The sequence below is a fragment of the Opisthorchis viverrini genome, assembly GCF_000715545.1.
Source record: "Opisthorchis viverrini unplaced genomic scaffold opera_v5_159, whole genome shotgun sequence".
Classification (NCBI taxonomy): Eukaryota; Metazoa; Platyhelminthes; class Trematoda; order Opisthorchiida; family Opisthorchiidae; genus Opisthorchis; species Opisthorchis viverrini.
In genome coordinates, this window is record NW_008751816.1 from 638,784 (window position 1) to 666,708 (window position 27,925).

Genomic DNA, 27,925 nt, shown 5'->3' on the forward strand with positions numbered 1-27,925 from the left:
TACTGCGTACAGTCATCTAAAGGAGAATGTAGCGAAATATTGGTGGTTGTTAATCTGTTAGCTGAACTTGGCAGTTTACTTGTAAGCCTTTCGTCACCAATCATGGCGATATCATCGACACGCGGATGATGTTGACGAGTAGCTAAAACCTGTACAGAAGCGGTAATATCTTCTGCGCAGCAGAATACGAGCGACCTGAAATCATCCTCTCCAACAACAGTAGAAAAGAAGAGGACTCGACAGCATTTTCCTCTTCATTGTAAAAAACTGCAAGACATCACAGCATACGCAAACTGGATACCATTCCGGGGGAATTACAGAAACGGAACACAAGTTACAAAAAGCGGGGACGATCAGAATACACGAGGTCTAAAGGGTAGGATAAGAAGTTTGAAAGGAATTACTGATTTCCATCTGAAGAACCGCCAAATAAACGCATTTTAGGTGAATAAAGAATACTTTTCGCTGATCCCCTTGATTTTGGCACAGGGCTATCAAAAAACTCGTCGTCAGATGGATCAGCGCAAGGGGAATTGGGGGAAAACAAAATCCGCCCGGACTTCTTCCGTTGGGGACATGATTTGTGTTCGGAAGGTGAACTGATGGCGACAGAGTGCAAAGAAAGACTGGCGGGTGGGACGGGCTGGTGACGTTCATCAGAGAACCGGTCAAGAGTCGATGGGGAATAAAGAGCCCGCACACTCAAACTGATTGACTCACGAGCAATACGGGCGGCAACGCGAGGGAGAACACCGCGCGAAGGGGTCGCATAAGGGGGTGGTGTTCCACTTGCTTTCCTCTTTCGTTTACGTTTTCTGTCACTGTGAGGCAACTTGTCAACACCTGTGCCAGGTGCGGTGCCCATGGAGAATTTGTTTTCCCTTTTGCTCCTGGGGGTTATCGGGTTTTCTGTGCCAAGTTTTGTGCGTTTGAGGACTGGAAGCTGACGTAGCACAGCGCCTTCTGTGTCATATCCCAAATTGGATGTAAGGCACCGCCGCTTGTTTGTTCCCCTCTTTCGGATTCGTTGAAGTTCACTCCCAGATGAAGCGTGGGCATCACATGGGAGTTGGGCTTCGAATGAAGCAGTGTTTAGGAGCCAATTAAGGGACTTACGGCGTTTTCCTGCGTCCGACTTGGAACTTGGTGAGTTAGGAGGCAAAACGCAACGGGACGTGGACAGAGTAGAACTGTCCGTGTGAGGGGAAACAAGAGGGGTAGAAATGATCGGTCTGGAAAAGGGAGGTGAGGAAGATGGGGTTGTTTCGGATAAAGAAGGCTGATTAGACCTTGTGGAGTTCGAAATCACGGCATGTGGTTGATCCGGTTGTTTGGTGCTGCCGGTCGACAAACGACGCATGGGTGAGGTTGGCGGTGTACAATTCTGTGGGCGGTGAGTTGTTTCAGTGTCTTTGCTGTCGAAAACAGGCGAACAGGAAGCTGAATGAACAGACTGAATAGGCGACAAACCCGCATTATGATCATCTTGAGCCTCCAAAAGTGCGGAGACAGCGGGTGTCTCTTCAGGTGTGCTTCGTTCATCTTGACTCGATGGAATAGCAGTCGGTGACAACATGCCGTCTGGAGAGAACGAAGTTCTTTGACAACCAAACCCATCCAACTGCAAACTAGGTCCAAGAAGGCTGTTCATTTTCAGGTGCATCGAATCGGGTAAACGGGACGGGATATGTGAGCGGCAGCAGACTGAACAAGGGATGTGGAACCGTTCCAAGACAGGAGACACATTCATCGTACAGTTTGAATCGGAACGAGAAACTGGTTGGCGGAACGATTCACTTACATAGATTTCAGCACAAACTGAATGCCAAGCATTAACAGTAGAGGTAGCTGGAAAATCAGGCTGTTGGGGGATGGGATCTACAAAGGCTGCAGGGAACCCTTTTTGGCCCTCGTCAAGGTCAACTGAGAATGAAATAATCCTCACGGGTCCAGGTGAAGGTTCTTCTACTGCCAAGTTCTGCTCTAATGTCGTGACCGCAGGCACCTCAAGAGGCAGCGGAGTGGAAGATTTCAAGCCGACTGCATCCTTGGTTACTGCTTTCACCAAGGCTTCGTCATCGTGATCAGCCTCATCGTCACTGAACAACTTGAGCTGATCTACTGGTTCTGCATGACCTTGCTCTGCTGGATCGACTGATTTCAAGCAAGGTGGAACCATGGGTTTCACGGGGGATTCATCCACCGCAGCAACATCCAGAGAGACTGTGGTTACTGGACTAAAACAGGAGCGAAATATGGAAGAAGAGGTAGTCATTAACCGAAAAACCCGGACTGTAGCGATTTGTTCGAGCTAGAAATTACCACTGATCCCAAGGAGGGACCTTGGTTTCTCTAGAATTGGGATTCAAGTTCAGAGAGATCAGGTCAATAAAAAAAACGAGTAAGTTGAACCAGAAATTCAGTTGGTCAACCTATTAATAGTGGGGAAATGGGTGAAATTCGTGGCCGATCTGGAAAATTGACACAGTAGTCTCAATGAATCCTGAACGAGTGGGTTGAACGATCCGATTTAAATGTCTATACATTGACGAAACGGATTCCCTAATCAGCAGTGTACAACCGGATCGAGTGCAATTTTTAAAAGTGATATTGAACTCAATTAGGAAGTTATCGATGGGTGGAGAGGCCAGGCCATCAAATAAAGTGTCCAAGGAGCGTAATCACTCAATGTGAAGAGAGATGAATTCGTTTATATTTTAAAGCTGTCTCGTATATGGAGTAGGTGCGTGTAAGAACAAACGGCAAAATTGTCTCTATCCTTAAGTACCGCTCAAGGGGCTGGGAAGTTAAACAATAGGAGTACAACAAAAGATCACAGAACTTCGAGCAAATTAGTCCCAGGAGATTCAATTGCTTTTATACTGATTAAAAAAATAAAACGTTCTGAGTGAACGTACGATGCCGCAGGGTCTACTGATCGATAAAACTCTATTTTCGATGGCCCGTCTTCCCGACAGTTTATACTCTGAAGCGTACGTGGTAACCTAATGGTAATGTAGACTCATGTTCCCATTCGAAAAACAACTGTTCCCATTCAACAGTTTGGTACACGGATGACATGGATAAAATGGAGGGAGGCAACTCACAGAGATGACAATCCGGCATGAAGTGCAGCAGTGAAATGACAATGCGATAAAAGTGAAAAGAAGATCTGCAGGGCTGCGCACTAGACACTCAATGGAGTTTACGTCATCCAGGAGACCAAGATCCGTGCTTCTAGTCGGTCAGATATGAAGAGCTACACCGGTGAGAAAACCCTTACAGAATACCTACTAATAGGCACTACATACGCTTTCATAAGTCAACGGCTCCCAGAAGAGCTCATGTTTAGTTTATTCTTGAAGCTTTGAAGCCAAAAAGAACACGTCAAGAACAATTTCGATCAGACTCTCTGAGGAGACACCGCGCAGCTTGGACGACGGACAACCAGATGTCCGCGAGCTAAAGGAGGGCGATTATTTCGGATCCGACTGGATTGCTTTGTGCAATGATAGGTTTTTAAATGATGTAATGTACTAATTTGTCCAAATATGCTGAGCAGAGGGATGAAGGAGTGGCAGGCCCAACGACTGGTTCCACTTCACGACCTACTCCGTTCGATCTCACCATAAGTAACTCGCTATCAGGACTGAGCCGATTGAAAACTTGTGCACTTTTGGTTTCATACTATTCTGTGATGCGCCGGTGAAAATCGATCACGTGAACCTCTATGGCCTTCGGTCTGTTACACTTACGCTTAATTAACCTGGGTTATGCCTTAAAGATTCAGGCAGTATGCCTTGTTACCACCGCAACCAGCAGTTTTTTGTACATCAGATGCAATGCAAAACTACCATGAGTCCAGAATGAGGGGGGGTCACACCGGATTCATACAGAAACGGGTCCATCCAACACGGGTCATCAAGGGCATTCACCTCGCGTTATCTGGCTGCATTTTAGCACCTCAATAACTCGAACCATTTTCTTCGACGATGCCGCTATCGTAGAGAGCAAAACTTGAATTTCATACCAGATTTCACTTTTTCTTCCATAGATTACTTTTCTGTCCGACACAGTGGTCGTTCGGCCGACTATTTCAACAGCACAGTACAGTCGAATGAGATGACTAGGGTCAAACGTTTGGGTAGGGGAGCATGTGGCTGATGCCTGCTATCATACGATACCGAAAACACATTCACCTTTCACCACAATAAAGATTGGCAAGGCTTACGAGGCGATGTGGATTCATTTGGGTGAAAACTTACACGCCATGAGCAGCGGGCTCGTCCAGATTGTCCTGCGTTTTCTGGGACACCTGGGCGTCACAAGCAGAAGACTTAGAAGCGCTTTGGTGGCGTTTTCTGTGAGCCGTCGGACGCCGATCACCCGCATCAATCGACTTCTGTTTGATGGTCTCCGAAGTAAGGAAGGACTGAAGCGACGGCAAACGATTCAAGACATCGTCTAGCAGGTGATAGTTCTCTGAGTTCTTGGCGAACTGTTGGTGTTCAGGACATTTGAGATGCTAAGAACGGAGATGAGTCGGAAGGGGGTGTCAGTAGAAGATCTCACCAAAGTAGTTCCCAGTACCATTGGATGTGGAAATTGTTGGGTAACAAATCGATTAGAATCATCCACGTTTTTCTCGAGCAATCTAATCCGTAGGACAGTCGAATTTAAAACAATCGCCGAACGAAATACCAAATAAGACGCATACTTGGTTTCGGATCAAGTTAAACGTGTCTGAGAAGTGAGATGCTAGTACAACCAATCATGATCCAAAAATGCGTATAGTTCATGTGTCGAGCAATGCTCAGTAGCATCTCATGGATCAGCCTCGAAGTTACACGTGTTCCGTGAATGACACTTGTCCAGTCCTTGTAATAGAGGCACTATTATAACTTGGCGAAACCGAGGAACGGTAAGCAGAACGGTGCTACCTGCGCTTTGGCTAGGATGATTTAGGGCTAACTGACTTCGAAATTATCGGTCAAATATGAAGAGCAATCTAAGAGCAGTCCAGTCGTGCAAAAATACAGAAGACAAGCATGGAAAAAGAAAGTTTCCTAATGAGTTGTGCTACGCCGAATAAATTAACATGTACCTTAAAGCAAAGGCGATCCTTCACTGCACGGATATACATTATTCGTAACAGCAGCATATAGGAAGTGCAAAAAGGTTAGACAAGTATCTCGGATGAACTATGGCCATGTTCAAAAGGGAACTTACCAAATAACGAATAATATCACCTGGAAGTTTGGATAGAATGACGTGGCCTTCGTTGATGTAAATGCAATGGTAGTGTGAAGTGACTGGGGAATTCGCAGCAAAGAGTTCGTCCTGTCAGTGAAGGCAATCTATGCCGAAAAGCTGAGAGGCACTGTACAGCTGCTTCATCCTTATGGGACTCGCAAGCAGTGCACCGGGTTAGAAACAGTTATACAGTGCTTCCAGCTTTTCCGCATAAACTGATTTCAACTGCAGAGCAAAATCTCACTTGTCAAGTTCAACTTGGATGACCCTAACGGACTAATGTTGACAAAAGATGATACCGGTGTGGAATGAGATCTTCGCAAGCATGACGACTCGTTCGACAGCTCAGAAGGTAGATTATATAATAGATAATTGTTCAGCTGTAACACGCTTTTGGTGCCTAGCTGTCATGCCACCCGGAGGAAGCACGAGGGCTGGCATACTGACAGGTTACTCAAGCCTAAACAGAAGTCGGGATGCAGAGGTTGGGTTCGAAACACGGACCTTCCGGTCAGTAAATTCGAGCTCTAACCGCTTGGTCCATCTCGCCCCTAGGACACGGCCTGGGAGGAGTCCTACTATTTGGTGCGAGAGGAACGTGAGAAAATTAAGGTGCGTTTATGGCAGAAGCAATGCTGTGTTCCTCCGAGGAACTAAGAGGTAGAAAAGGTCGAACATAAAATCTACATACTTTGACCACTTGAAGGCTGACCATAACCGTCCGAACGTTGTTCATTAGGAGTGAAACACTTTTAAAAATTAAGAGCCCAATGCTGTTCAAAAAATACTTGCTGTGCACAGTATCATTACAAGTGCAAATCCTATACTTTGTTGCCTGCGCCATCGTGTTAAGTCACTCTGCAACTGTATGTGGATAAGATCTCGAGGTGGAAGGCCCCTACTTCTAGGCTCAGCGATCAAAAATTTCAAAGGACTTCACAGAGAGGAGAGACATCTTTCGAGTCATGTAACCCAGGAATAGAGATAAATAGGGTGAAAGAGACGGGCCTGGAGGGCAAACCACCCTTGTTGTAAAATAAAGAGTATGGACTACAGGATATACCTCAGTGCACTCAAGGACACTCAGCTGACTGGTGAGGGAAAGCGACGGGTGGCTGGATCTAGTTATACTTCCAACTGGATTTGAACAATACAAAAGATACATGAACACAGTGCCAGATTCGCAGTTGCATACCCCATGAACCAGAGGATAATGGATGAACCAGACTGCATCAACCTGAGAATGATGGTTATCCCAATCTGGCTGTCGACGACATGGTTTGCCACATTTATCTGGCGCTCACACTCAGATAAAAAAAAGAAGGAATTCTACGATCAACTATCAAACCTGATCAGCTAGGCATCCTCAAATGACTCGCCCTTCTTGTTGGGTGATTTCAATGCTCGGGCTGGCAAGGAGTAGGAAACCTGGAAGAAGATACCTGGCTCCTCTGGAATATGAACAATGAACGACAACCGCGGAAGATATGTGCGGCATTGGAACTCGCAATAAAAACATGGTTCAATGTGGAGAGGACATCACCTGCCATGAGGACTCATTCAAAAATCGGACAAGCACACTTGACAGACAATATTAATGTGACGCAGACAGATTTCAATGTACTTATCACAAAGGTGAAGCATGAAGCTTAATGTAGTACCGATCACTTTCTGGTGCACGCCAAGTGCACGCTAGGGCTCCACTTTGTTAGGCATTTGTACTATTTTTACTACCGTAGAGCAGTGAAACCAAGACATTATACAGGCGATATGTTGGGGCCCATCTCACTTGCAGTGTCAGCTCAAAATCATTCAGATCCGATGGATAGACGAATCCTGAGCACCGAGGTTCTTCGAAGAACAAACGGTTGCAGTCAAACGCAGTCTGACAAGAAAGCAGTTCGGCTCTTTAGGCAAACTGGAAAGAATGGCCGAAACTCGCATTCCACATTTTGTCTGTGGTCAGATGCAAAACTGAGTTCAAAAATGAGAATGCTCAAAAGTCTGCTTTCATTTTGGATCATACGAGGACCTGGCATTTTATAAGGCGGCCTAAAGAAGGGCTGTCCATGTAGGCGTAAAAAGCTTTGGGACGCGAAGCGACCTGCGCAAGCTGAACGCACATGCCTTGTTGGGACCTGTGTAATGTGGCACCTCACCGGTTCAGTGGCTAAGCGTGGAAAGTTGGTCTCATTTTCTGAAAATCGCCTACTCCACATTGCCATCTCAAGAGCGAAGAACATCACTAACTTATGGTTGGTGTTACCATGATTATAGTTCGAGGCACCAACATCAGCGTCAACACTCATGCTTCAGTTCGAGACTACCAGAAAGACCATTTGATCATATTTATAGCCATAAAGTGAAAAAAGGAGAGTAGAGGGTGGACATGATGCCAGCATATCGCAAGAGTTCTGGGGTGCCTGCATCACCAAGCGCTCGATCAGAAAATCTAGAAAGAAACTGAAAGCACAAACGTGACTGACATCGATCAGCTGCCANTTGGTGTTACATGATTATAGTTTGAGACACCAACATCAGCGTCAACACTCATGCTTCAGTTCGAGACTACCAGAAAGACCATTTGATCATATTTATAGCCATAAAGTGAAAAAAGGAGAGTAGAGGGTGGACATGATGTCAGCCTATCGCAAGAGTTCTGGGGTGCCTGCATCACCAAGCGCTCGATCAGAAAATCTAGAAAGAAACTGAAAGCACAAACGTGACTGACATCGATCAGCTGCCATTTCTTCCGATTTCCTCGGTCAAGAACAGGGGGAACACCGGGATCTCAATACCTAAGCTGTTTCACAACCTTCAGCCAAGTCGCACCTCGAATTTTGCTTCATTCTGAAGGAGGTATAGACAAAAATCCACCCAGTGCACTATGTTTCGGCATGCACATGCCCGAGCCATCGCAGCTGATGGTAATGAATGTTGTCCGCGACTGAAATACCTGTTGTACAACCAAATACCTGTTGTCTAGTTACCTCGTTATGAATCCGTTAGCTCTAATCGACACTAACAACACTTCTGAGACATAGGTGGACGCAGAGACCGCGTCCCGCAGCCATACAACGACATACCCTGGTACAAATGATCCTTGAGACTCATTGTTAGGTCTTTCTGACACCATAAAGGACTTAAAATAGCAAACGTGATTCTGGCCTTTGATATTCGTGTACTGAATTCATCAATCATCGTCATCGACCGCATGTCATCAGTATTCAACACTGATGCTTCGTTGCCATACAACCATGTGTTCGAAGGCCTTATTGTGAAGAAAAGAATAAAGGACAGGACTCAGAGCTAGCTTACTACAATCATTCTGAGGTACCTGCACCTCCAGACATCCATTCAGTCAATCCGGATACAAACTGACAAGAAGATCATTGACACCTATTAGCAGCCATATCTTACAGCGTCTCCAGCCAGGCGCAGCGGGGATCAAGTGTCCCCATGCTGAAAAGCGAGCCGCACGGACAACACACGCTCTCACTCTCCTTAACCTCTTTCATACCCTCTGCTAGCTCAAGGGTTGGCCACCCCTCTGATTCCGCCACTATGAATTGGGCACAGAAAACGCCACTCTTTTTTTGGCAAACGATGGCTAGGCATACGCAACACATGGCTTAACCGACGCAGCTTACGGTGCTAGACACGTGCTTCAATGGAATTCCCCGTGGCACAACCGAAAACTCGCTTTTTAATTGTTTCGTTACAGATTCGTTGCAGCAGGTCCCTCTACACGTCCGCTCACCGATCCTATTCCCTCGGAGCTACGTCGGCTCCAAGGGCCTGCATTCGGCTCTATGCAGGCCATTTGTACACAAATGTAATCGGTTTGAGCACTGCCTACCAGCATGCCCAACTCGGGAGCTGATACAATGGACGAAGCAGAACAGTGCGAACTTTGACGAGTAACCGACTAGTTTCCGGCGGGAAGCAATTCCTTAGACCCTTTCTTCCGCCAATGAATGGATCTAACAGAGACAAGCGGATAGGTGCCCTCCTGAAACGACCATGCAGTGACAAAGGCCATCCCAGATAGGATCTATCCTGTAAACCAACGAACACAGGCAAAGGCGAAAACATCTTTCTCACCATGTCCGAAGAAGAAAAACGCAACCCAATCATGCATCAAGAATGTTTACTCCCATCTCCGTCCCCCTCTCCACACGTTCTCCACAAGCACAAAGGCTTGACGAGTCTATGCATACACACATAGACAAACACACGTGTGCAAACGCCCACCGATAACCGGAACAATGACACCCGACCGGTTCAGGTACGGTTGTTCCCAACGGAAACGCGGAACAGATGGAGTGAGCAACTGTGACAAAGTTCATGAAAAGTACGTGTTAGACCCGATAGTAAAGAAGTGGATGAAACTAACTGAAACCCTCATCTGCACACGAATCTGGCTTTGACAGGAGACTCAACTGAATACAGCTGAATCCCTCGTTTGTGATGGTTCGTTTCAACGGAATGTGCTACACATCATCCCGTCCGGTCACGAATGACTGACTAGCCATGTGATCAAGTTGCACTCAGTTCCCGTCACGTGATCCGGTGGTGTTGACTGGTTCTCCGAGTCAGCTTGTTCTGACTAAAACAAAGACTGGGTGAAACCACATGTACTGACGTACTTTATTGTTTGTTACTAGATGCGTTACATCTCAACTATTGGGGGAATATGCTGCGTGTCAAGTGGCGTTTAAGCAGTTGTTTAGCGCCCAGATTGCAGCTTGGGTAAAGAATATTGCTGGTGCCAGGTCTCTTTCTCCTATCAGTTTGTTTATTTTTCCAACGGTAGTACTGTGCATTGTTGTGACTGCCTGTGATGATAATGCTGATACCCTACTAACAGCGCCAGGTAAATTCAAACTAGTTCGAACACTCATTAAGCTCGAGAAAGCTCGAAACAAACCTCTGCATCTGTCTGGGCTTGGGTGACCTGGCAGTACCTCAGTCCTTGTGCTTCTTTCGGGTGGCAACTATGCACTGGAAAAGGGTGATACAGTTGAACAATCATTGTTTTTTATCGTTACTCGTTAGGCAAAAAAGCTTGGTGCAAAGCTAATCGGCAAACGAAACTTGGGTGACCGGCAGTACCTCAGTCCTTGTGCTTCTTTCGGGTGGCAACTATGCACTGGAAAAGGGTGATACAGTTGAACAATCATTGTTTTTTATCGTTACTCGTTAGGCAAAAAAGCTTGGTGCAAAGCTAATCGGCAAACGAAACATGTGCAAGATTCCAACGGGACGTGTTGGCACTACTCACTTAAGTCACACTAACCACGGAAGACTCTTAGTCTGACTTCCATGAAAGAATGTAGACATAAGGGATGTGTGAGTAAAAAAACAGGGTAACAGTAAAGAAGGGAAAGCAGAACTGACCTCAAAAAGATTTGGAAACGTCATCGAGCAACATTCACAATAACCCGATGGTTCGTCTTCCACGGCCGGCTTGGTTCGAGTGCTTATAGGGTAAAAGGACAATACGACAGGTGCAAAGTGGGCTTCAACAGAGAAATGGTCAAGAAAACAGAAAGTCTGGGACGACTCCACTTCCACCAGACTCAAACATCACGGGCCTCGTTTGCTGATCTGTCCGCCGAGCTTAGACTGTTGCCAGAAAACGTCTTATCATCTATCGAGGAGACGTCAGTGTGTGGTTACGTTTCGAAATAGTATTTATGGGACACCTTCATGATCAAGCGAAGGGAAATCAGGGCGCAACGCAACAATACCGATTAAGTCAGGGAAAGGACATCAGAAGAGATAAGGGCCTACAATCAATGAATCTCACGTAAAGATGCTAGACCAGAACGAAGCAAACATCGAACAAATTAAAGGAAAGCTGCTTTAAACCTAGCACAACATATATGCTAAAAACAGTATAGACGAAAGTTGGAGAAGAGAAAACATCCCTCTATTGGCATACTGACGTTGTCTCCTCAGTTGTTTACAAAATGCTTGCAAATTACCAAGCTCAGTAAACAGATCAACAAACAATGAGTTCACTTGAAGTACTTGGGAATACAATTTAGGCGATGCCCTAAAGTCCGCTCTGGTGTTCATAGGGTTCTCAATTATAGTAAAAATAGGATAAAACAGAATACCCCTCGCTTGCACACACTCTGATGGGCAGCCAATCTTCCCCGATATACTGGTGGAACGTTTGAGCGAATGAGCAAGTTTGACCGACGTGTGATGTTTTGTTAGACGCTGTTTACGCTTCATCCGGCTAGTCTGCCGACTGAGGATCGACGGAGTTCCGGTCGCTGCGGTAGCTGGGTGACTTTGGGATGCAGGTGCCCCAGTTCGGCCGAGACTTGCCGCAGGAACACTGCCACTACCCGCATTAGTGGATAGCTCACAGAGGGACTCCTTGGTCTTGGCGGGGCGATGCGATAGAAGGTTCCATAAGCCTGGCAAATAGTCGGTTCGGTCCATGTACAACGGTCTTGTCTGACCAGAAATATCCAAGATTTTGATGCAAGGAGTGGTAAGGTGACGGACTGGAAAAAAATGAAAAAGAGCTAATGTTAGCTACTTAAAGTCATCTTCACAAGAGAGAGATCATTCTGCAAAGTGAGTTCACATTCATCGTTCATTAGAATTACAGGATACTTCCTATCTCTTGCTGTTGTTGAGTGGCCTTAGCTCAACGTACCGTACGCTATGAGCAAAGTTGCATTCGTTACCTTGTCAAAAATATGTGAAGAATTACAAAGTGAAATGAAAGCAGTTCCGAAACAGGTTATGAACGTTGTGTGATCATCTACGACCTACCATACTGATAAGTAGTCACAGGCATCAAGTCGAATTCGCAGCTCAAGTGAATTCCTCTATACACAACAATTTATTATGGTATAATGTATTATACGCAATAATAATAAATAATACAATAACAATTCGATATGTTATGGAATAATATAATGTGACGCAATATAGTGTAACGCTACGATACAACCTGATACAATATATTATACCACAACACAATTTAATAATCTAATATTATGCAATTTCACAGTGTGGTCACCTTTAGTTATCCATTCTGATGAAAGGGTTTTGCAAAAGACGAGACATAAATACACAAATGTGAAACTTGGTTGTTCCTTCGTGATAAGCACAACTTTCCACAAACCACGAAAAAGACGGGATACATCCGCCTGGGAATGAGCAATCTTGTTGATGATGACAAGCAATAGAGGTAGACAAACATGACCAACAAGGTCGATGATTCGTTAGCGCACACACACTCATGACCCACCCTGACAAACACGGTCCCGTTCAGGATCGTCTGGAATATCTGCAATCGACTTGTCACTGTCTGCGCCCTCCGCTGACTAGAAAGCAAGGAATGACGTCGGAAGGGATGAAGTGGATATGGCGAAAAGCACCATCAAGCTCATTAGGAAGTAACCATAGAAATAAATCATCCAGCAAAAAGTGATTAAAATTCCTGGTAAGCGGCGGGTCCTTCTGTCAGATTCCTCGCAATGAAAAGCATACCTTTGTCAAGAAAGACCCTGTGGAAGGAATAACCTTCATCCAAGGCGATACCTTAGTCGATGCGGGGCAACACCAGTGCCTAGTACACCTTCACGAGAATGCATGTTTCAGAAAAAAATGTGACATGTTGTCGATATCAGAGTCTCGCATGACTGTCTGGGTCCTTCAGCCCTACAACCTTTTCGATGCATATCTGCTATGCTCCCCAAAAGAAGCAAGAGGGCTGAGGAACTGCCAGATGGTCCAAGCCTAAATAAAGAGCAGTCAAGATGCAGAGTTTGGTTTCGAACCCGACCCCGAGCCCCGACCACTGAGCCATCGTGAGCTCATGACTGTATCCTGTTTTCAGTTCCATTCGAATACACAGAAGACTACCACGCAAAATGTCAGCAGGGTGGAAAATTTGGCCAAAAAGTGGGTAATTTCAAGGTGCCCGCAACTAAATTAAATATTAAATATGAGGAGATTTCTGAGACTGACCTTTGACTGACTATTTATGCATGCCCGCCGTAACTGCAGCATAGCTATGACCGATCCGTTATCACACACTAGTGGCGTAGATAAGAGTCCAGTGTAGTTATGTGTTGTTGTCAGACAGAAAACAGTAAAACAAATAACACGATACGCAATACCTTGCTGAAAACTATTCAACAGTCTGCGACTGGTTCTACCCTTCTGGCAACTTATCAGATGGGGTGGTCACGCATAGTCCATTAACATTGGACCCAAACTGAATGCAATTCACGAGATACACTCATTTACAAACTAAGCCGACGTTAATGGAAAATAAAAATGGATCCCAGCGGAACTTGTCGTTTCTGATATTTCTAATTGAACTCGCTACACAAAGGTCCCCTCAGTTGGTACGACACTTAGGAAACATGAAGCGGTCTTTGAGCAGTATACTCAACCGAGAGATTCAGATGGGATTCATTTGAGACTTCCACTAGAAAGTATGAATGTGATTAGCGAGTTGCACTCAATTTAGGCTCAAACGGAACGCAAGGTTGAAGAAAACTCGGGGACCATCAAATGAGCCTCAAAAAGGACAAGTCCGGTATTGTATAGAGTTTTCAGTATTGTTATGTGTGTTATGTTAAATACACTCCAATATTTCGCGAAGTCTCGCCTTGAAACCAATGTGATTTTGAAATAAATGTGCTCCGTCGAAACCTTCTCACTTTACTAATAGTATTGAACAAATGATTACCGCCCTTCGGCCAAAGTTCCACTGGACAGTGACGTCATTTAACTGGGAACTTTTCGTTTTGCTTTACAATGAGTCTTTCAAAATGGGATGTAAACAGGACAATAAAACTTAGGCGAAAAGTTTGTCACCGCATTCGGAACCAAGCGATGATATGAATAGACGGGCGTTTCTTCACCATTTATTGTTAACCCACCACCCTTAGCAGAGACTGCAGTGAATGTCATAACCTATCAACGCCGCAAGACATGGAGCATTCCGGTCACGGACGAACATTCGTGTCGGTTTCCACGTTGCAACGATTTGCCTGCAAACGCTAGTTTCAATGAGAAATGTTTCCAATTTATTTATTTCTTGGTTAAAATATTACGCTATTCTAGGAGATGAAATCGCTGCGGAATTGCCAGTTTTTCATCAAACTGCTCGGGGTAGTCCAAGCCCCACACGATCAGCTCAGAAACTACCCATACACCTGGTTTCAGCAGTGTTTTATTTCATCAGTGTCCATGCACCGACTTCGATGCTCCCGTCCGAGTCGCGTTTATTACTAGAAGTTATTCCCACCGATCAAAGTTCCCAGAGGATTTTCGATCAACATCACACTTCGATATCGATATCACCAGTGTTTAACAGGTCAACCGATTGAACAGATGTTAAATATCACAGCTGAGTGCGAGAAGCCTTCTCCACGCGTCATCGTGAAGAGGGGTATGGTGTCGGGGATTTGAACACTGGTGTGCTGCAGACCGGGGCTAGAATCATAAAACTACCTCACATACACGCTGAGTCTTTGGTGATGAGATCTCATAATCAGTGTATGGACCGTGACATCACCATCGACAGCACGGTATCAGTATTCCCGATGGATGCTTAGCTGCCGTACGACAAAATTCTTCAAAAGCCTTAATGTGAAGAACAAAATTGGTCTGCAACAAAACTGAACTTCTCACGTCCATATGGATAGAGTCGCCGAAGTTGATCAGATCATATAAAACGCAATTTCAGTAATTAGTAAACTCAAATTCTCCGTATGTGCATTCGGGAGGTCATATTCCGTCACCAAAGTGGCGAATTGGGTCCGTATCTGTTGTCAAATGCTGGCGAACAAACAATAAGAAATCAGGACAATTCACGGAGGAACATTTTGTACCCAAATGTCAACAACAGAAGCACGGGAAAGTGATAACTGGCACAGTCGAAGTAGAAAGATAGATGGTCAGTCATCAACGGGACAGGGGCGCATGCTGCTAGGGTCCGCTCAGCACGATGGATATCCCGGTCACAAGCGAGTGACGCAGGACAGGAGACGATGTCAAATATAGCGACACGCTCAGGCTATCAACAAGCACTAGAATGCGTGGACCCCAAAGACAAACTGGTGGCTGGTGGTGCGAAATGATCTGTGGACGCCGTTTGTGCTGTCCGCATTCTAGGGTGGGTCCACGTGAATATTTTGCTTAGCTGGTGACATTGCCGTTGACGTCCGTGCTGTCGGTTTCTATCCAGGTTGTTACGGTGAATGGTATCCATGGCTTGGGCTGGATCCTTATAGAATCTTGTTCTTTCCACTACACAGCTTCACTTGAATAAGTGAAAATGATTTGTGAAAGTTTGTTATCCTGCGAACGGCATTGCAACTCCCACGTCGGTCCTCGACTTGCTGTCCCATCCAATATGCTGGTTTGAAACAGGAAAATTATAACAACTGTATTTATAGGGTCATCATGGAATGTTCGAAAAGGTCACGCTAAAATCTCCGTGATGGTGCAAGAGCGCCTAGCTGAAAATGCTCGATCTTGATTGGCGGACACTCTGACCAACCAGAGTATACCTCCGTTCGCTCCGTAACCGGCTTGCGACACCGTCCAACAGACACGATCGGTTACTTGGAGCGGCTCACCTCCGAACACCGCCTTTGAGGATGCTGCTCATCCAGCCGCTGATTTGATTTAACTTGTGACTGCTCAAGGGGCTACCTGGTATGCCGATCCTGTGGCAATGAGCATGGTGATTTTGGCGTGCGGCGTGGTTCCATTGTGGGACAACAACCTGCTACCTGAATTTGGTTCGTTTGACACACTTACTTCAGGAATCTGACTTGTGCCGCTAGCTTGACATACTATTGGAGCCGGTGTCCACCGTGGAAAGCGCTCACAATATCCCAGAATCAGCATCTGGTCTTCAAGCGGTGTGGTGTACCTTCCATCCCTCCCCGTCGAGGACGCTGTGCGACCTCGTGTGGTTGTCGCTGATGACGACCACCTCTTATATCAGAAGGTAAGCAGATTTAAACCGACTAAAAGTTGTATACGAAACTCAGGATGACGGTGCTTCGCTTTGCCGAAGAGAACAAGCGAAAAGTAAATAATAGTCCACCCTTCAGAATCGATGAAAATCACCTCTCGGTCACATAAAAATCGCTCCCCAAATAGTAACCAGACCAGGCTGTCTGCTTCGAGTAATTGGGTGTCTAAAATGTGGAGTTATTTCCCAGATCCGCCCGTTTTGAGTGGCTAGCAGTGTCACCTGCTCAACCACGACAAACAATAAGCACGCCATCCCTTTTCGGGGGGCTGTTTGGCCTGGCCATGCCACTCTGAGGTGGCCGTCAAAGGCCACGGGATGGCTGGCGAACCGCTGACGACCCGCATTGCTGCTATATATCCACAGTACGTGCATATCTTGATTCCGTGTTGGACAGCGGGTCATTACGTCTCTTTTCAGCAAGATCGTATGAAAACGAGACAAAGTTATAAAGGACTGATTTACTGGTGTCGCAGATGCTGGTTGGACCTTAATTGAGAGACCACGAAACATTCTCTGTTAGGACTTTTGACCAGAAAAGCTAGTGACATCAGTTGACAGTGGATCTCAGCAGATAAAGACAGACTTACCTGTATGTAAGTTTGTACGTCAGACGGTAGGTTTCGGATCCACTTGAAGACAGCTGAAGCGGTAAACAGAGAGAGAGAGGGTGGCTGAACAATGAAGGATACGTCTTATACAGGCGAGTAGGCAAGCTGGGTAGGAGACAAATATCAAATCACAGAAAAAGTTCCTGCTATCAGCAACAACAGGCAGCAAAGAAAGATAAGCAGCCTACAGATGGTAACAGAGCTGTCAGGCAAATATGAATGATCTGGTAGACGCTTGCACGATCGATAACAATCGCCGCAATGAAGTTCGCGTATGCGGCGAGCCTGTTTCCGACAGTGCCGTGAAGGATGGATTTGATTGCGAATGTTTGCTTTGCTTCTCCCCACGATGCAACGCTACCAGCAACCTCGGTAACACGGTTTGTCGGGCGCATGATGAACAGAGGGGTGGACCGGAAATAACAGCATCTAAACCAGGAATGATCAGTGGACCGATTGTCTGCTATATGATCACATCTGGCCGTGAGCCTTTGTGGCGCATTTGTCATTATTTCCATGCGCAACAGGGTGTTTAGGCAGAGGAATCTAGCACCGGCTCCATGTCAAACAATGAATCACACTCAGATTAGCTACCCATTGCGCCCTACATGGCACGCACTTGCGAAACATTTTCCAGCGTCATCCCCAGTTTTCAAGAGGCGCAAATCAGATGTTTCAAACTGCGTACTCCATTGACGGATTTTTCTGGTTTTTCTTACCAGTAGCACAATGTATCCCGCTACGCTGTTCTTCTGTGCAGACTTACATCACCTCACCAACACACAATCGTAGACTCATTGATCCAGTTGAAATCATTCAGCGTCGAGGAACGAACCTACGAAAATGTCGGGAAGATTGTGGTCTCCGAAATGACCTGAATGGTACTGAGGTTGTTATAGGGAGTTGCCAGTGCATCAACCTGAGTCCGAACGCTATAAGTATGCAACAATAACGCGAACTTTGTGAGCTCCCAGCCAGAAGTTTCCATCTCGAAGTAATGATCGATCATCAGTGTCACGATGCGATAGTTCAAATATCGTAGCAACTGAAACACGAGGCGGCCTGGTGCAGCACATTCAGTTGCCTGAGAACATCATAAACGAGAGATTCAGCTGGTTTCCAGGTGAGTCTCTCCAGAAAACCAAATTAGTTTGCAAATGTGTGTATATTCGCCAATTTCGTGCAATTTGGTTTCAAGTATAACATAAGGTTGACGGAAACCCGGGGACTGCGCCTACCTGATGAGCCCCAAAAAGGGCGAAACCGGTCGTGGGCTGTCGGCGGATTTTCAGCAACCTTATGAGTAGTACATTACAAAGATATACAAGTATCGCGATATTTCAAATATCGTAGCGACTGAAACATGAGGCGGCCTGGTGCAGCACATTCAGTTGCCTGAGAACATCATAAACGAGAGATTCAGCTGGTTTCCAGGTGAGTCTCTCCAGAAAACCAAATTAGTTTGCAAATGTGTGTATATTCGCCAATTTCGTGCAATTTGGTTTCAAGTATAACATAAGGTTGACGGAAACCCGGGGACTGCGCCTACCTGATGAGCCCCAAAAAGGGCGAAACCGGTCGTAAGTGTGGGACTTTATCAACATTCGGATAATTACAGCGAACACTCCCAAACTAGAACTACTCTTGTCCCAATCCCCCTAGCCTCTATCTTCTGAGACCCTCCGACTTCCACACACCTTCTGGCGACATCCAACGAACAGCTGGAATCCTTCTAGATTCCAGAACAGAAAAAGACCGGAGTGATTGACTCAGTACTTGGCAGAACAAAGTAGCTTGACATATACCTGATGAACACATTACTGCCCATCAAGTCATTTTGCACTCCAACAGAGGACAGCACAGGAACCGACAAGGATGTTTTCTATGGCATGTTGTCATATATCCTGTGCCAAACAACAAATGAGGACCTTGTACTTCTGGCTAGACACATGAAAGCCAAACATCATCGAATTTTCCCTGAGAAAGGCAACCGTGAGATATGTTCAGTAAAATAAAAGTCGTTCAGCTGTAGCACCCTTTCGGTGCCCAACTGCCATTCCACCCGAAGGAAACATGAGGACTGGGATACTGCCAGGTCGCCCAAGCCTAGACAGGGGAAGTCGAGAAGCAGGGATCGGGTTCGAACCACGGGTCTTCCGGTCAGTAAATTCGCGCTCTAACCACTGAGCCACCCCGCCCCCAATATGTTCAGTTCCCTAAGATAAGGCAAAAACAGTCGTGAGGGTGTCTGACGAATGGGCTTACCAGTCTGTGGCTATCCAGCGGAGCGTTTTAATGAAACTGGACATCATAGCTCCAAAAGAATGGATCTCGGCCGAACAGTCATCTTTGCTAGAGGAAAACTGATCCGCTTCACCTAATGGAAGGTGAAATGGAATGAAACGGAAACTAGAAGCAAACAGATTACGAAGATATCGTGAAGACCGTTCGAGAAGGCTTTTGTCTGGAAATGGTCTCACTTCATTCTTCTATTTTCACATGGTCGCCGGCCGAATTCTGATTCCTAGTGAAGTCGTGCGCAAAAGAGAAGACGCCAACTTACGGTGGATCCCACCACCTTGCCGGATGAACTGAAGGATTCAGAGAACAAGGAAATTCGAGAGGCAGCGGTCGGGTTCGAACCACGGGTCTTCCAGTCAGTAAGTTCGCGTCTTAACCATTCAGCTATCCCGAGCTCAAGAAAGTAAAGTACACGGGAAACTGTCTCCTCCATATATGTAGAAGTTCGATTTCTCACTTCAGTTTTGTAATTGACGACAAAACGAGATGGACATCCTCGGGCTCGATATCCACGGGCGGCATAACAACCAGCACTGGAAACGCGAACGCCATCTTTTCTAGTTCATCACCCTCACAGAAGCGAATTATGTTGAACCGGTTAGGAAAGTTTGGTCTTCGCCAGAAGCACGTTACAAACTCACCATGCGAAGTCATTCTAGAACACTCAGCCGGTGCATTCTGACTCTACACAGCAGGTAGCTTGCTCAAGTCTATCGGGGATTCTATGGGGTGGATGAACTAGCCTGCAGAATAGAAAACGCGCCCTGCGTTCGCTGCACTTCATCAACTGCAAAGTCAAAAAGATATGTTTCCAGCGAAAGACAGTTTGTAGTGTTTGTGTCCATTGTGTTTCGGGAGCTAGGAATTCGCAGTGAAACAGTGAATAGCACTGGTTTGTCGCGGAAAACAGTGAAAATAAAAATCAGTGGCTTCCTAAGCGATATTGAAGACAAAGTTCCCGTCTAAATTTGACCATGCATCAAGTTCAGTATTTTACCAGTTTAATAACATTGGTAATTTAGACCAGTTAGTCGACAGACAGGATGACGTACCATGCCTTTGATTTAATGTAGACCTCACCACTGGGAGTATAACCAGCCCTACCAGAAACCGAGCTCGAGACAGCTGAATAGTTATGATCGGAAAGTCAGTGGTTCGGGCCCAACCTCTGCTTCTCGACTGTTCCTGCCTAGGCCTGAGCAATCTGACAGTATCTTAGCCCTTGTATTCCTTTCAGGTGGCCTAGCAACTGAACGATTATCACCATTCCACGAAACAGGTGGATGCAAGTCAACGACTCTCAGTTTGATTACTCGCCACCAGTTTACGCAGCACATGTAAAACTTGATACAAAAAGCACACAGATACTGTGCATGAATGCATACAAAAATTGAAAGAAGCAGGATAAGTGAATTAACGGAAAATAGAGAGAAGGAAGAACAAAACACTCACCTTCAACAGTTAGTATGCGAATTCCTAGACGTCGAGCACGAACCAAGAGATCATTAGATGGCGACCACAAAGCAGCCGCGCTGGTTTCCGTCAGTTCTTGTGCTCTGAGATTCGACGGTCCACCGTCTGGAGTTTTGGTAGCCACAGCAGAAGAATTGGTGTTTGTAGGTTGCAGCTTGCAGAGACAGAAAGACAGACCAAGTACATTGTGTACTTTACGAAACCAAACGAAGATGGAGTATTTAAAATCATTTCAATGTGATACAAAATTAAAGTATGTGACCTCACCAACGTGAAAATCCCGGAGAGTTGAACGTGGTGGTGTAGTGTTCAGTGAAAGGAAACTATCTCTTGAGACGCTTATGCAGTTGCGAAAGCGGGGGAACTGATTGCTCCCTGGAAAAAATTTCGACTCATGTATTCGAACAACACGAATGATTTAGAAGAAAGAGAGACTGTGGTACAAGGGAAGAACAGGCGTTGTTGCAATTAATGGCGAAGCTTAATTAGTGAGATGGCTCAAGTGGTTAGAGCGCGAATTTACTGACCGGAAGGTCCGTGGTTGGAACCCGACCTCTACCTCTCGACTTCCCTTTTCTAGGCTTGGGCAACCTGACAGTATCCCAGCCCTCATGCTTCCTTCGAATGGCATGGCAGCTAGGCACCGAAAGGGCGCCACAGCTGAACGCTTATTGTTTTATACTAATTAGTGACTTGCACAACTGTGCAACCTGTTCTTAACTGTACACCTTGGGCACGATTACTGGGGTCACTCCAACAAAAAAACGAATGCCACCTGGACAAAGACAAAATGAAAGTGCCCTTGAAAAGAAATTAGGACATTTCCACGAGAATGTGTACACAATATCACAGCGGTGTAAGTGGGTTAGTAAAGTGAACTTTGTGGATGATACCTCATGGTCAACGCATGGAACACAAAAACAAGCTAAGTAGAGTGGTCCCATGCAGAATAAAGCTTAAATGCGAGTCAGCCACGGCAACATCAGTTCGAACTAGATGATAAGGGGTGATGACTGTGTGACGAGTGGCTTGGTCGAGATAGCTCAACGCTAATACTGACCGTGGTTCGGACCGAACTTTGGACTTCTGACAGCTACTGTCTGGGTTTAGGTAACCTTACAGTATTTTTCGGGTGCTTTTTTCGGTCTACATGGCAGCCATGTCCCAAAAGGGTATCACAGGTAAATGAGTCTTTATCGATCAGCTCGCGAACACCAAAGGCGGATGAAAAGATTCGGACGATGCTCGGCACGGAATTACACAACGCTGATCTAGGGCCAGCTTTAAGGGCGACAGTGATACTGGAACGAAGGAACCACTGAAGCTATGGTAGCACTGGAGGGCTCGATTTTGCGGGTCATACCCGTCATTTGAGTGGACACCAAGGTAACTATGCTAGGTCGTATGGGGCCGACATATTCCGATTAAGATGCTTGGATTGTTCAGTCAAGCGGGTGGACCCCTTATTGACGCACAACTGTTTGGATTCAGTCCATCATATTACATGGAAACGACATTTTCAATACCTGACGTAATACTTCTGAGGGTTTGGGCTCCTGTGGGCTGGTGGTGTTCAAGGAGCCTGTGCTCTTCCGAGCAGCCATGAGCATAGCTCGGCCACGAGTCACGGCAGCGCTGGCGGTCTTTGCAGTCGGCAAAAACGGTGTTTTGAGAGCCATGGACGAGGGAACGTTCGTTAAGCGGCCAGCAGAGGAAACCGGTTGCTTCGGAAGCGATGCGTTGCTTGAACCGTTGTGAGTCGGAGTCAGACTCGGACTGAGAGAAGGTATTCGCGACTGTGGTCGATTGGAAATGACATAGTGAATGTCACGACTGAAGAAGTCGACCAGGTCCTGAAATTTAATTAGGAAACACCTATAGATGAACAGGACTGTAAAGATGAGCGAATTGGTCTTGAACACCAGAACTACCTGAATGTAATGTTTGCGAATGTTCACTTATGACGTGCTGAAACTTAGGACTCCTGTGAGAGTATAGGAGTGAGTTTTCACTTTTTAAGTGAAAACGTTTTCAACACAAGCCATAAATCGAACTCAAAAAGTAGGAGTCCGATAGATATGAACTCACCCACTACTTCCACAGCTCACACATATTACGAGCTACGCAGTTTGCCCCATATGTATATCTAACTTCAGTTTCTGGGGACACAAAAGAAAACAGTCACCCCAATATCATTTATGAGGCCGATAGACACCCCATTGCCAGTCGTTCCTGATACATAGGCACCGAGTTTTTCTTCAAATTTACCATGAAATTCGACTTTTATTACACTGCACACTGGTTGGATATTCCTGCGTCTACTATTTCGCGTGACACTGAGTTCAGCTGTGGTCAACGATGAGTTAAGACGCAGAGATTTTTTTCGAAGAAGAGTAAATGACAGTGAAGAATACTGCCTTTGATTCGGTGGTATCCAACCCTTGAATATGTGACCTGAGGCAATGATATCACGCGAAGAAAAAATTGTGGTTCGGTTCGTCAGCTTCTTAGACCAAAGCCCGGAATATTCGAGGCAGCAGCAATGTAGAAAATCCATCTCTCATCCAATGAACAAAGCTTGAGAACTTTTCCCACGAAATCGCGCAGAAAACCAGAGGCAAGACGCAAACACTCTTTGTACCTACAATGGCTGCATTCCCCAGATCAAACCTAAATACGGTCAAAAACCTATAAACCTGGTCATTTGCACGAACACAACTGAAAATTTCGTCTTTGAGACTGAAATCCAGATATCCCTAATAATGTTGGCAGCATCGAGGCACGGGTGTGATATGAAAACCTTTATGCCCAGTTGGAAAACTTGTCATCAGGTTGGTGGAAATAACGAAACTCTTCGAAATCGTACGCGAACTTTTCTCTTCATCGATACCTCAAAAGTGTTGTCTTACGAAAGAACATTAAGGCGTTACGAAAACAGCCAACGAAATGGATGACCTTTCAATTATTGGGCCAAATAAAGGCTCCCGCGCCATATATATATATATATTAACAAAGTTGGATGGAAATTTCACATAGTGTACACGGTTTCACGTCTAGTGCACTTTGCAACCAACAGAAGCTCATAGGCCGCAAAACTCCACGCCTACATGGGACTCCGAAAACAAAAAGATGGAATCCCATGCATGAATCCGCACATGATAAACTACCACGTTGGTTGGTGGATAGTTTAACTCCTGCTCGTGAAATGCCAATAAAGCAGTGTGTCAAGGAAACCTTCCGGCTTGAACACCTCCTAGAGGAAGTCGCGGTGAGCGCACAAACTCTACAGGAGTGAACTTCTAACTGAGAAATTGTCACTCGAGGAGCCAGTCAACATGTGACCACGTGACGTGATTGAAGAATGAGTAGCACTACATTCTAAGTGTGAGTTAATCAGACTGCTAGTCAGCTGGTGGTGGCCGAACGGCTTTGTTCAAACTACTAATCAGGAAGTGGCGGATTCGAGACTCCCTCGTTAGATGGGCATTGATGGCGATTCTTCTTGAGGATGGCAATGCCGTACAGTGCTGATCAGCTTTTCAGCACAAATTAGCTTCACTTACAGGACGAAATCCCTATTGGAATTCTCATATCCCCTCACATTACAGACAAAGACGTCTTCATTAGGCTGCAGTTTGAAGGCGAGTATTTCGCACCAGTGATTAAGCACAAAAGACATGCTGCGATTGGTCACACTTATCCAACCGCCCAACTACTCCTAATTTTTGTACGACAAGCCACACTGGGGGCTAGAACACAAAACGCAAACACCGCCTCTGTCTCATACGTCGAATGCAAATTTACTCGAGTGGTGGTGGAAATCACGTTGACAGAAGGGGCCGGAGCTTGTGTGAACGTGCCTTGTTAGTTGGGCCAACTGACTGGCAGTTTGCAACCAATTCCGAAAACCGACCTCGTCAGCTGCAAGATATATTCGGGTTGACCTCAAAACACGAATGAGAGCCTCAGTCTCAACACAATGAGTTAGTGATGATTAATCACCACCGACCGAGCTTACGAGCTCAGAAGACCTTGACATCGCAATCAGCTTTCGGTTGCAGTAAAGAAATCGATTTGACTGTTTCACATCGATTGACTTCATCTACGGATTTATTCCTCTTTAAATTAAAAAAAAACTTGACTGTAAGTTGTACGCGGTTGATGAGATCAGAAGGGAGTGACAACAGTCCGCAGCCTATGCAAAGCTGTGCAAATTCCCAATTATCGAGGCAAAGCGAATATCGTTTGTTTCGCAGCGACACCGATTTCGATGGACATTTTTCCGAAATCACCGCTAAAAAATTCGTTTGTCTCTTGGATAATCAGTTAACAAGTAGCAGAGGTCTTTAAGTTTTTAGTTCGACAGCCGAATTCAATTAGATACGTTCCGGTCGGGGTTATCACATTCATTAACCACAGTTCGAGAGAAAACTTGCTCGAAGACCACATGGTATACGTTTCCAACATTCGGATGAGTGTTTTGTTTACTTTATTGTCTCTAAAGGGATCCTTACTATGGTACCTTTTTCATTCCACCTGTTCGCTATTCGGGGATGCCGAGGAACCGTGACGCGGGATGAATGTGGAACGAGGATTGTTCCCTTGCTTTCGTTTCAACCCCAAGTGCTAATGACTGATATTTATTTTTTTTGGTTCACGAAGCAATGGTCATTTCACACCGAGGAATCTGCTCTCCTCAAACCGCCAAGGATGGTGTTGGACGGGCACTACCTAAGGTCACAGTCAGTGATTTGTGTTTTCTCACCAGGTCGGTTGTCTGCCTACGAACACATCTATGCGTTTGGTGTTCACTCTTGTCATCGGCTTACACATCTGATACTGTATGACGGACACCCTGTGCCAGATGTGCGAGTCTTGACTGTGCTGGCGTTACTGTGCTCTGTAGAACATTGAGTATTGTTTGACATTTTTCGGTTGCAGGTCTTTACGCGTGTTTCCATGCCGAAGATTCTGACATACATTTTGCCTGACTGGAGTACTGCTGACGGCATGCCTTTGAAAGGAACGTTTCCCTCGTTTTATCCAATGTTCTCCTTCCACATCCATCACTCGTATTTTTTGTTTGTGATAACGTTCTTCAAAAAAATAGACGATGACGGTATGGAGTTAGCTGGAAGTTCCAGAGTTGACGAACTGCATAAAGGTTACAGTACCGAGTGTCTTGTGGGATGTGGTGTCCTAAAACGGCGGAACTGAAATGTCCTGGGGTTTTTTATGGCCTTTGTCTTAGATCGACAGCTCACGTAGGCTTGTGCCAACAAACACCCAATTAGACAATTAGAACACGGGTGTTTGATTTGATCATGCACTGAGCATGCCAAGTCGTCGTTGTCAAAAAGAGTGCTTTTTTTGTACCTGATTCAGAGTGATAAAAGCAGACATGTGACCAGCGCTCAGCCCGTCAGAAGAGTAGTAATGCGATGACAGAAAACATGGGTACTATCGCTGCAACCTGCCTTCAAGGATAGGACCTACATGATTCTCCCTGAACCTGAAGAAAGACGGTGTAAGGAGTGTGTGTTGGATGATGACAACGTCTGAACGACTGGAGATGTGAGCAACTCAGAAAGCTTTTAGTTAGTCTGGTACTAGTCCTTTGCAACTCCCACTTCATTCCGCTTTCCACATTAAGACTCCAAATATATCACGACTGTACGGCGGTGAAACACCGGTGTTCAACACTGAAGTACTGCTGATGATTACGTACACTATGAAAAGCCCCATTTCCTCACACTTAATTCCCGCATCGCTAAACTGTGCCGATTTCCAAAACTTTCCTTGCGTCACCTCTACAATATTTGACTTTCTCGTTGTAAGTTCCGCTGTCCCTCATATTCAGCATCATGACTGAAAATGGCCGAACTAAAGTGAAGTGGCCTAAAGGGCAGACAGGTATTCTTTCGTGTTTGCAACGACAAGTATACGGCGTAACATGTGTTCACCAGCCGATTTGAAAGCGCTCAAATCTGTCAAAACGGTTATCTAGGAGTCATCCAGCCGGTCAACTTAGCTCAGTGAGACAAAAGGTTTGGAAAGGTTTTATGAAAACTGGACTTGAGCGTTTGATAAATAACATGCACAAGCGCTAGGTGAAAATTTGGAAGAGAACAGGATAGTGTGCCACGTATTCAACGTCATGAGTTAAAATAACAACCAGCCGGTCATATGGGTGGTACCTATCCCGGAGGGTTAACAGGGCGATTTCCCGTCTGTCAAGGCTAATTATGGGACAACTCACGCTACATAACAGGAAACATCGACCTAATTCGCCTAAGTAATTCCCAAGTGTTGTAGGCAGTTGAGATGGAACAAAGTGACCAGAAAGTAACGATGTTGGTGTGAGAAGGATATTGATCCACATACTGCCCATCAAGACAAACGCCCCTTCCGTTTTGCTGGGACGATTTCGAACTCAAGACCACCAGAGATCGTCCACACCAACATAGTAGGCAAGTTTATTTGTTTTTTGGTCTCCCAAGTCAGTTGTGACAGCGGCAGATTAGGTTGGTGAGATATTCACGTGAGTTATTATTGCTGATTCATACTGTCCAAACAGATGCAACTGATGGTGCGCAAAAAACACTCAGACCTGTTTGGTTTGGGCACAGTAGTAGTTCGTCCAGTCTCACCGTTCGACATTCCACGGAGGAGCGTGTTTACTCGTATGAGTAGTTTATTTGAAAGTGGAACAAACGGTAGTGAGACCTTTTTCGCAAAAATAACCAACTTCAGGATTTTGCCTGATAATCGAAAACATGCCTTCAACGAACAAAGACAGGGTATCGGAAAAGAGAAATATGCATACGGGGAGGAAACATACCGCCTTCAGTTTCCGCAAGACGCTCTCCAAATACTTGTCTGAACTCGTTCCTGGGTCATAGTGCATGAATATTTTCTTCCCGTAAAGCGGAGCCATTCGGTTGGCACCCGAACCAGAAAAGCTGCTCTTCTCTCGTTGGCATGCCTCTGCCGTGAATCCACTGGTGGAAGGAACGACGGGTAGAAAGTCGGCCGACTGACTATTCGGGGAGATTTGTGTCAGGCGTGGATCAATGTTTTCATCCAGCATTTCAGCCGTTCGGGAAACGGGATTAAATAAGTGAGTTCATCTGTTTTAGTCTCATTGAGCTAAAAATGATTGTAAAGAACTTTCGTGATCAGAAAATATGCAGATCTCACAAACTGAAGTCAACACAGGGGACATGAAAGAAATTTGTTGGTTTTATTGGGACAA

The 27,925-nt window shown here is 45.6% G+C and overlaps 1 protein-coding gene across 1 annotated transcript; it reads right to left on the bottom strand.

The window, feature by feature from the left end:
• Positions 1-242: 242 nt before the first annotated feature.
• T265_07141 (hypothetical protein) lies at positions 243-27,806 on the bottom strand (the record flags this gene model as incomplete). The annotated part of the gene is made up of 10 exons (XM_009172585.1): positions 243-2,237; positions 4,266-4,525; positions 10,654-10,735; positions 11,396-11,777; positions 12,533-12,608; positions 16,876-16,928; positions 20,650-20,824; positions 21,194-21,337; positions 22,197-22,523; positions 27,512-27,806. The coding sequence occupies 10 exons, from the start codon at positions 27,758-27,760 to the stop codon at positions 401-403; spliced, it is 3,585 nt and encodes a 1,194-aa protein (XP_009170849.1).
• Positions 27,807-27,925: the final 119 nt, after the last annotated feature.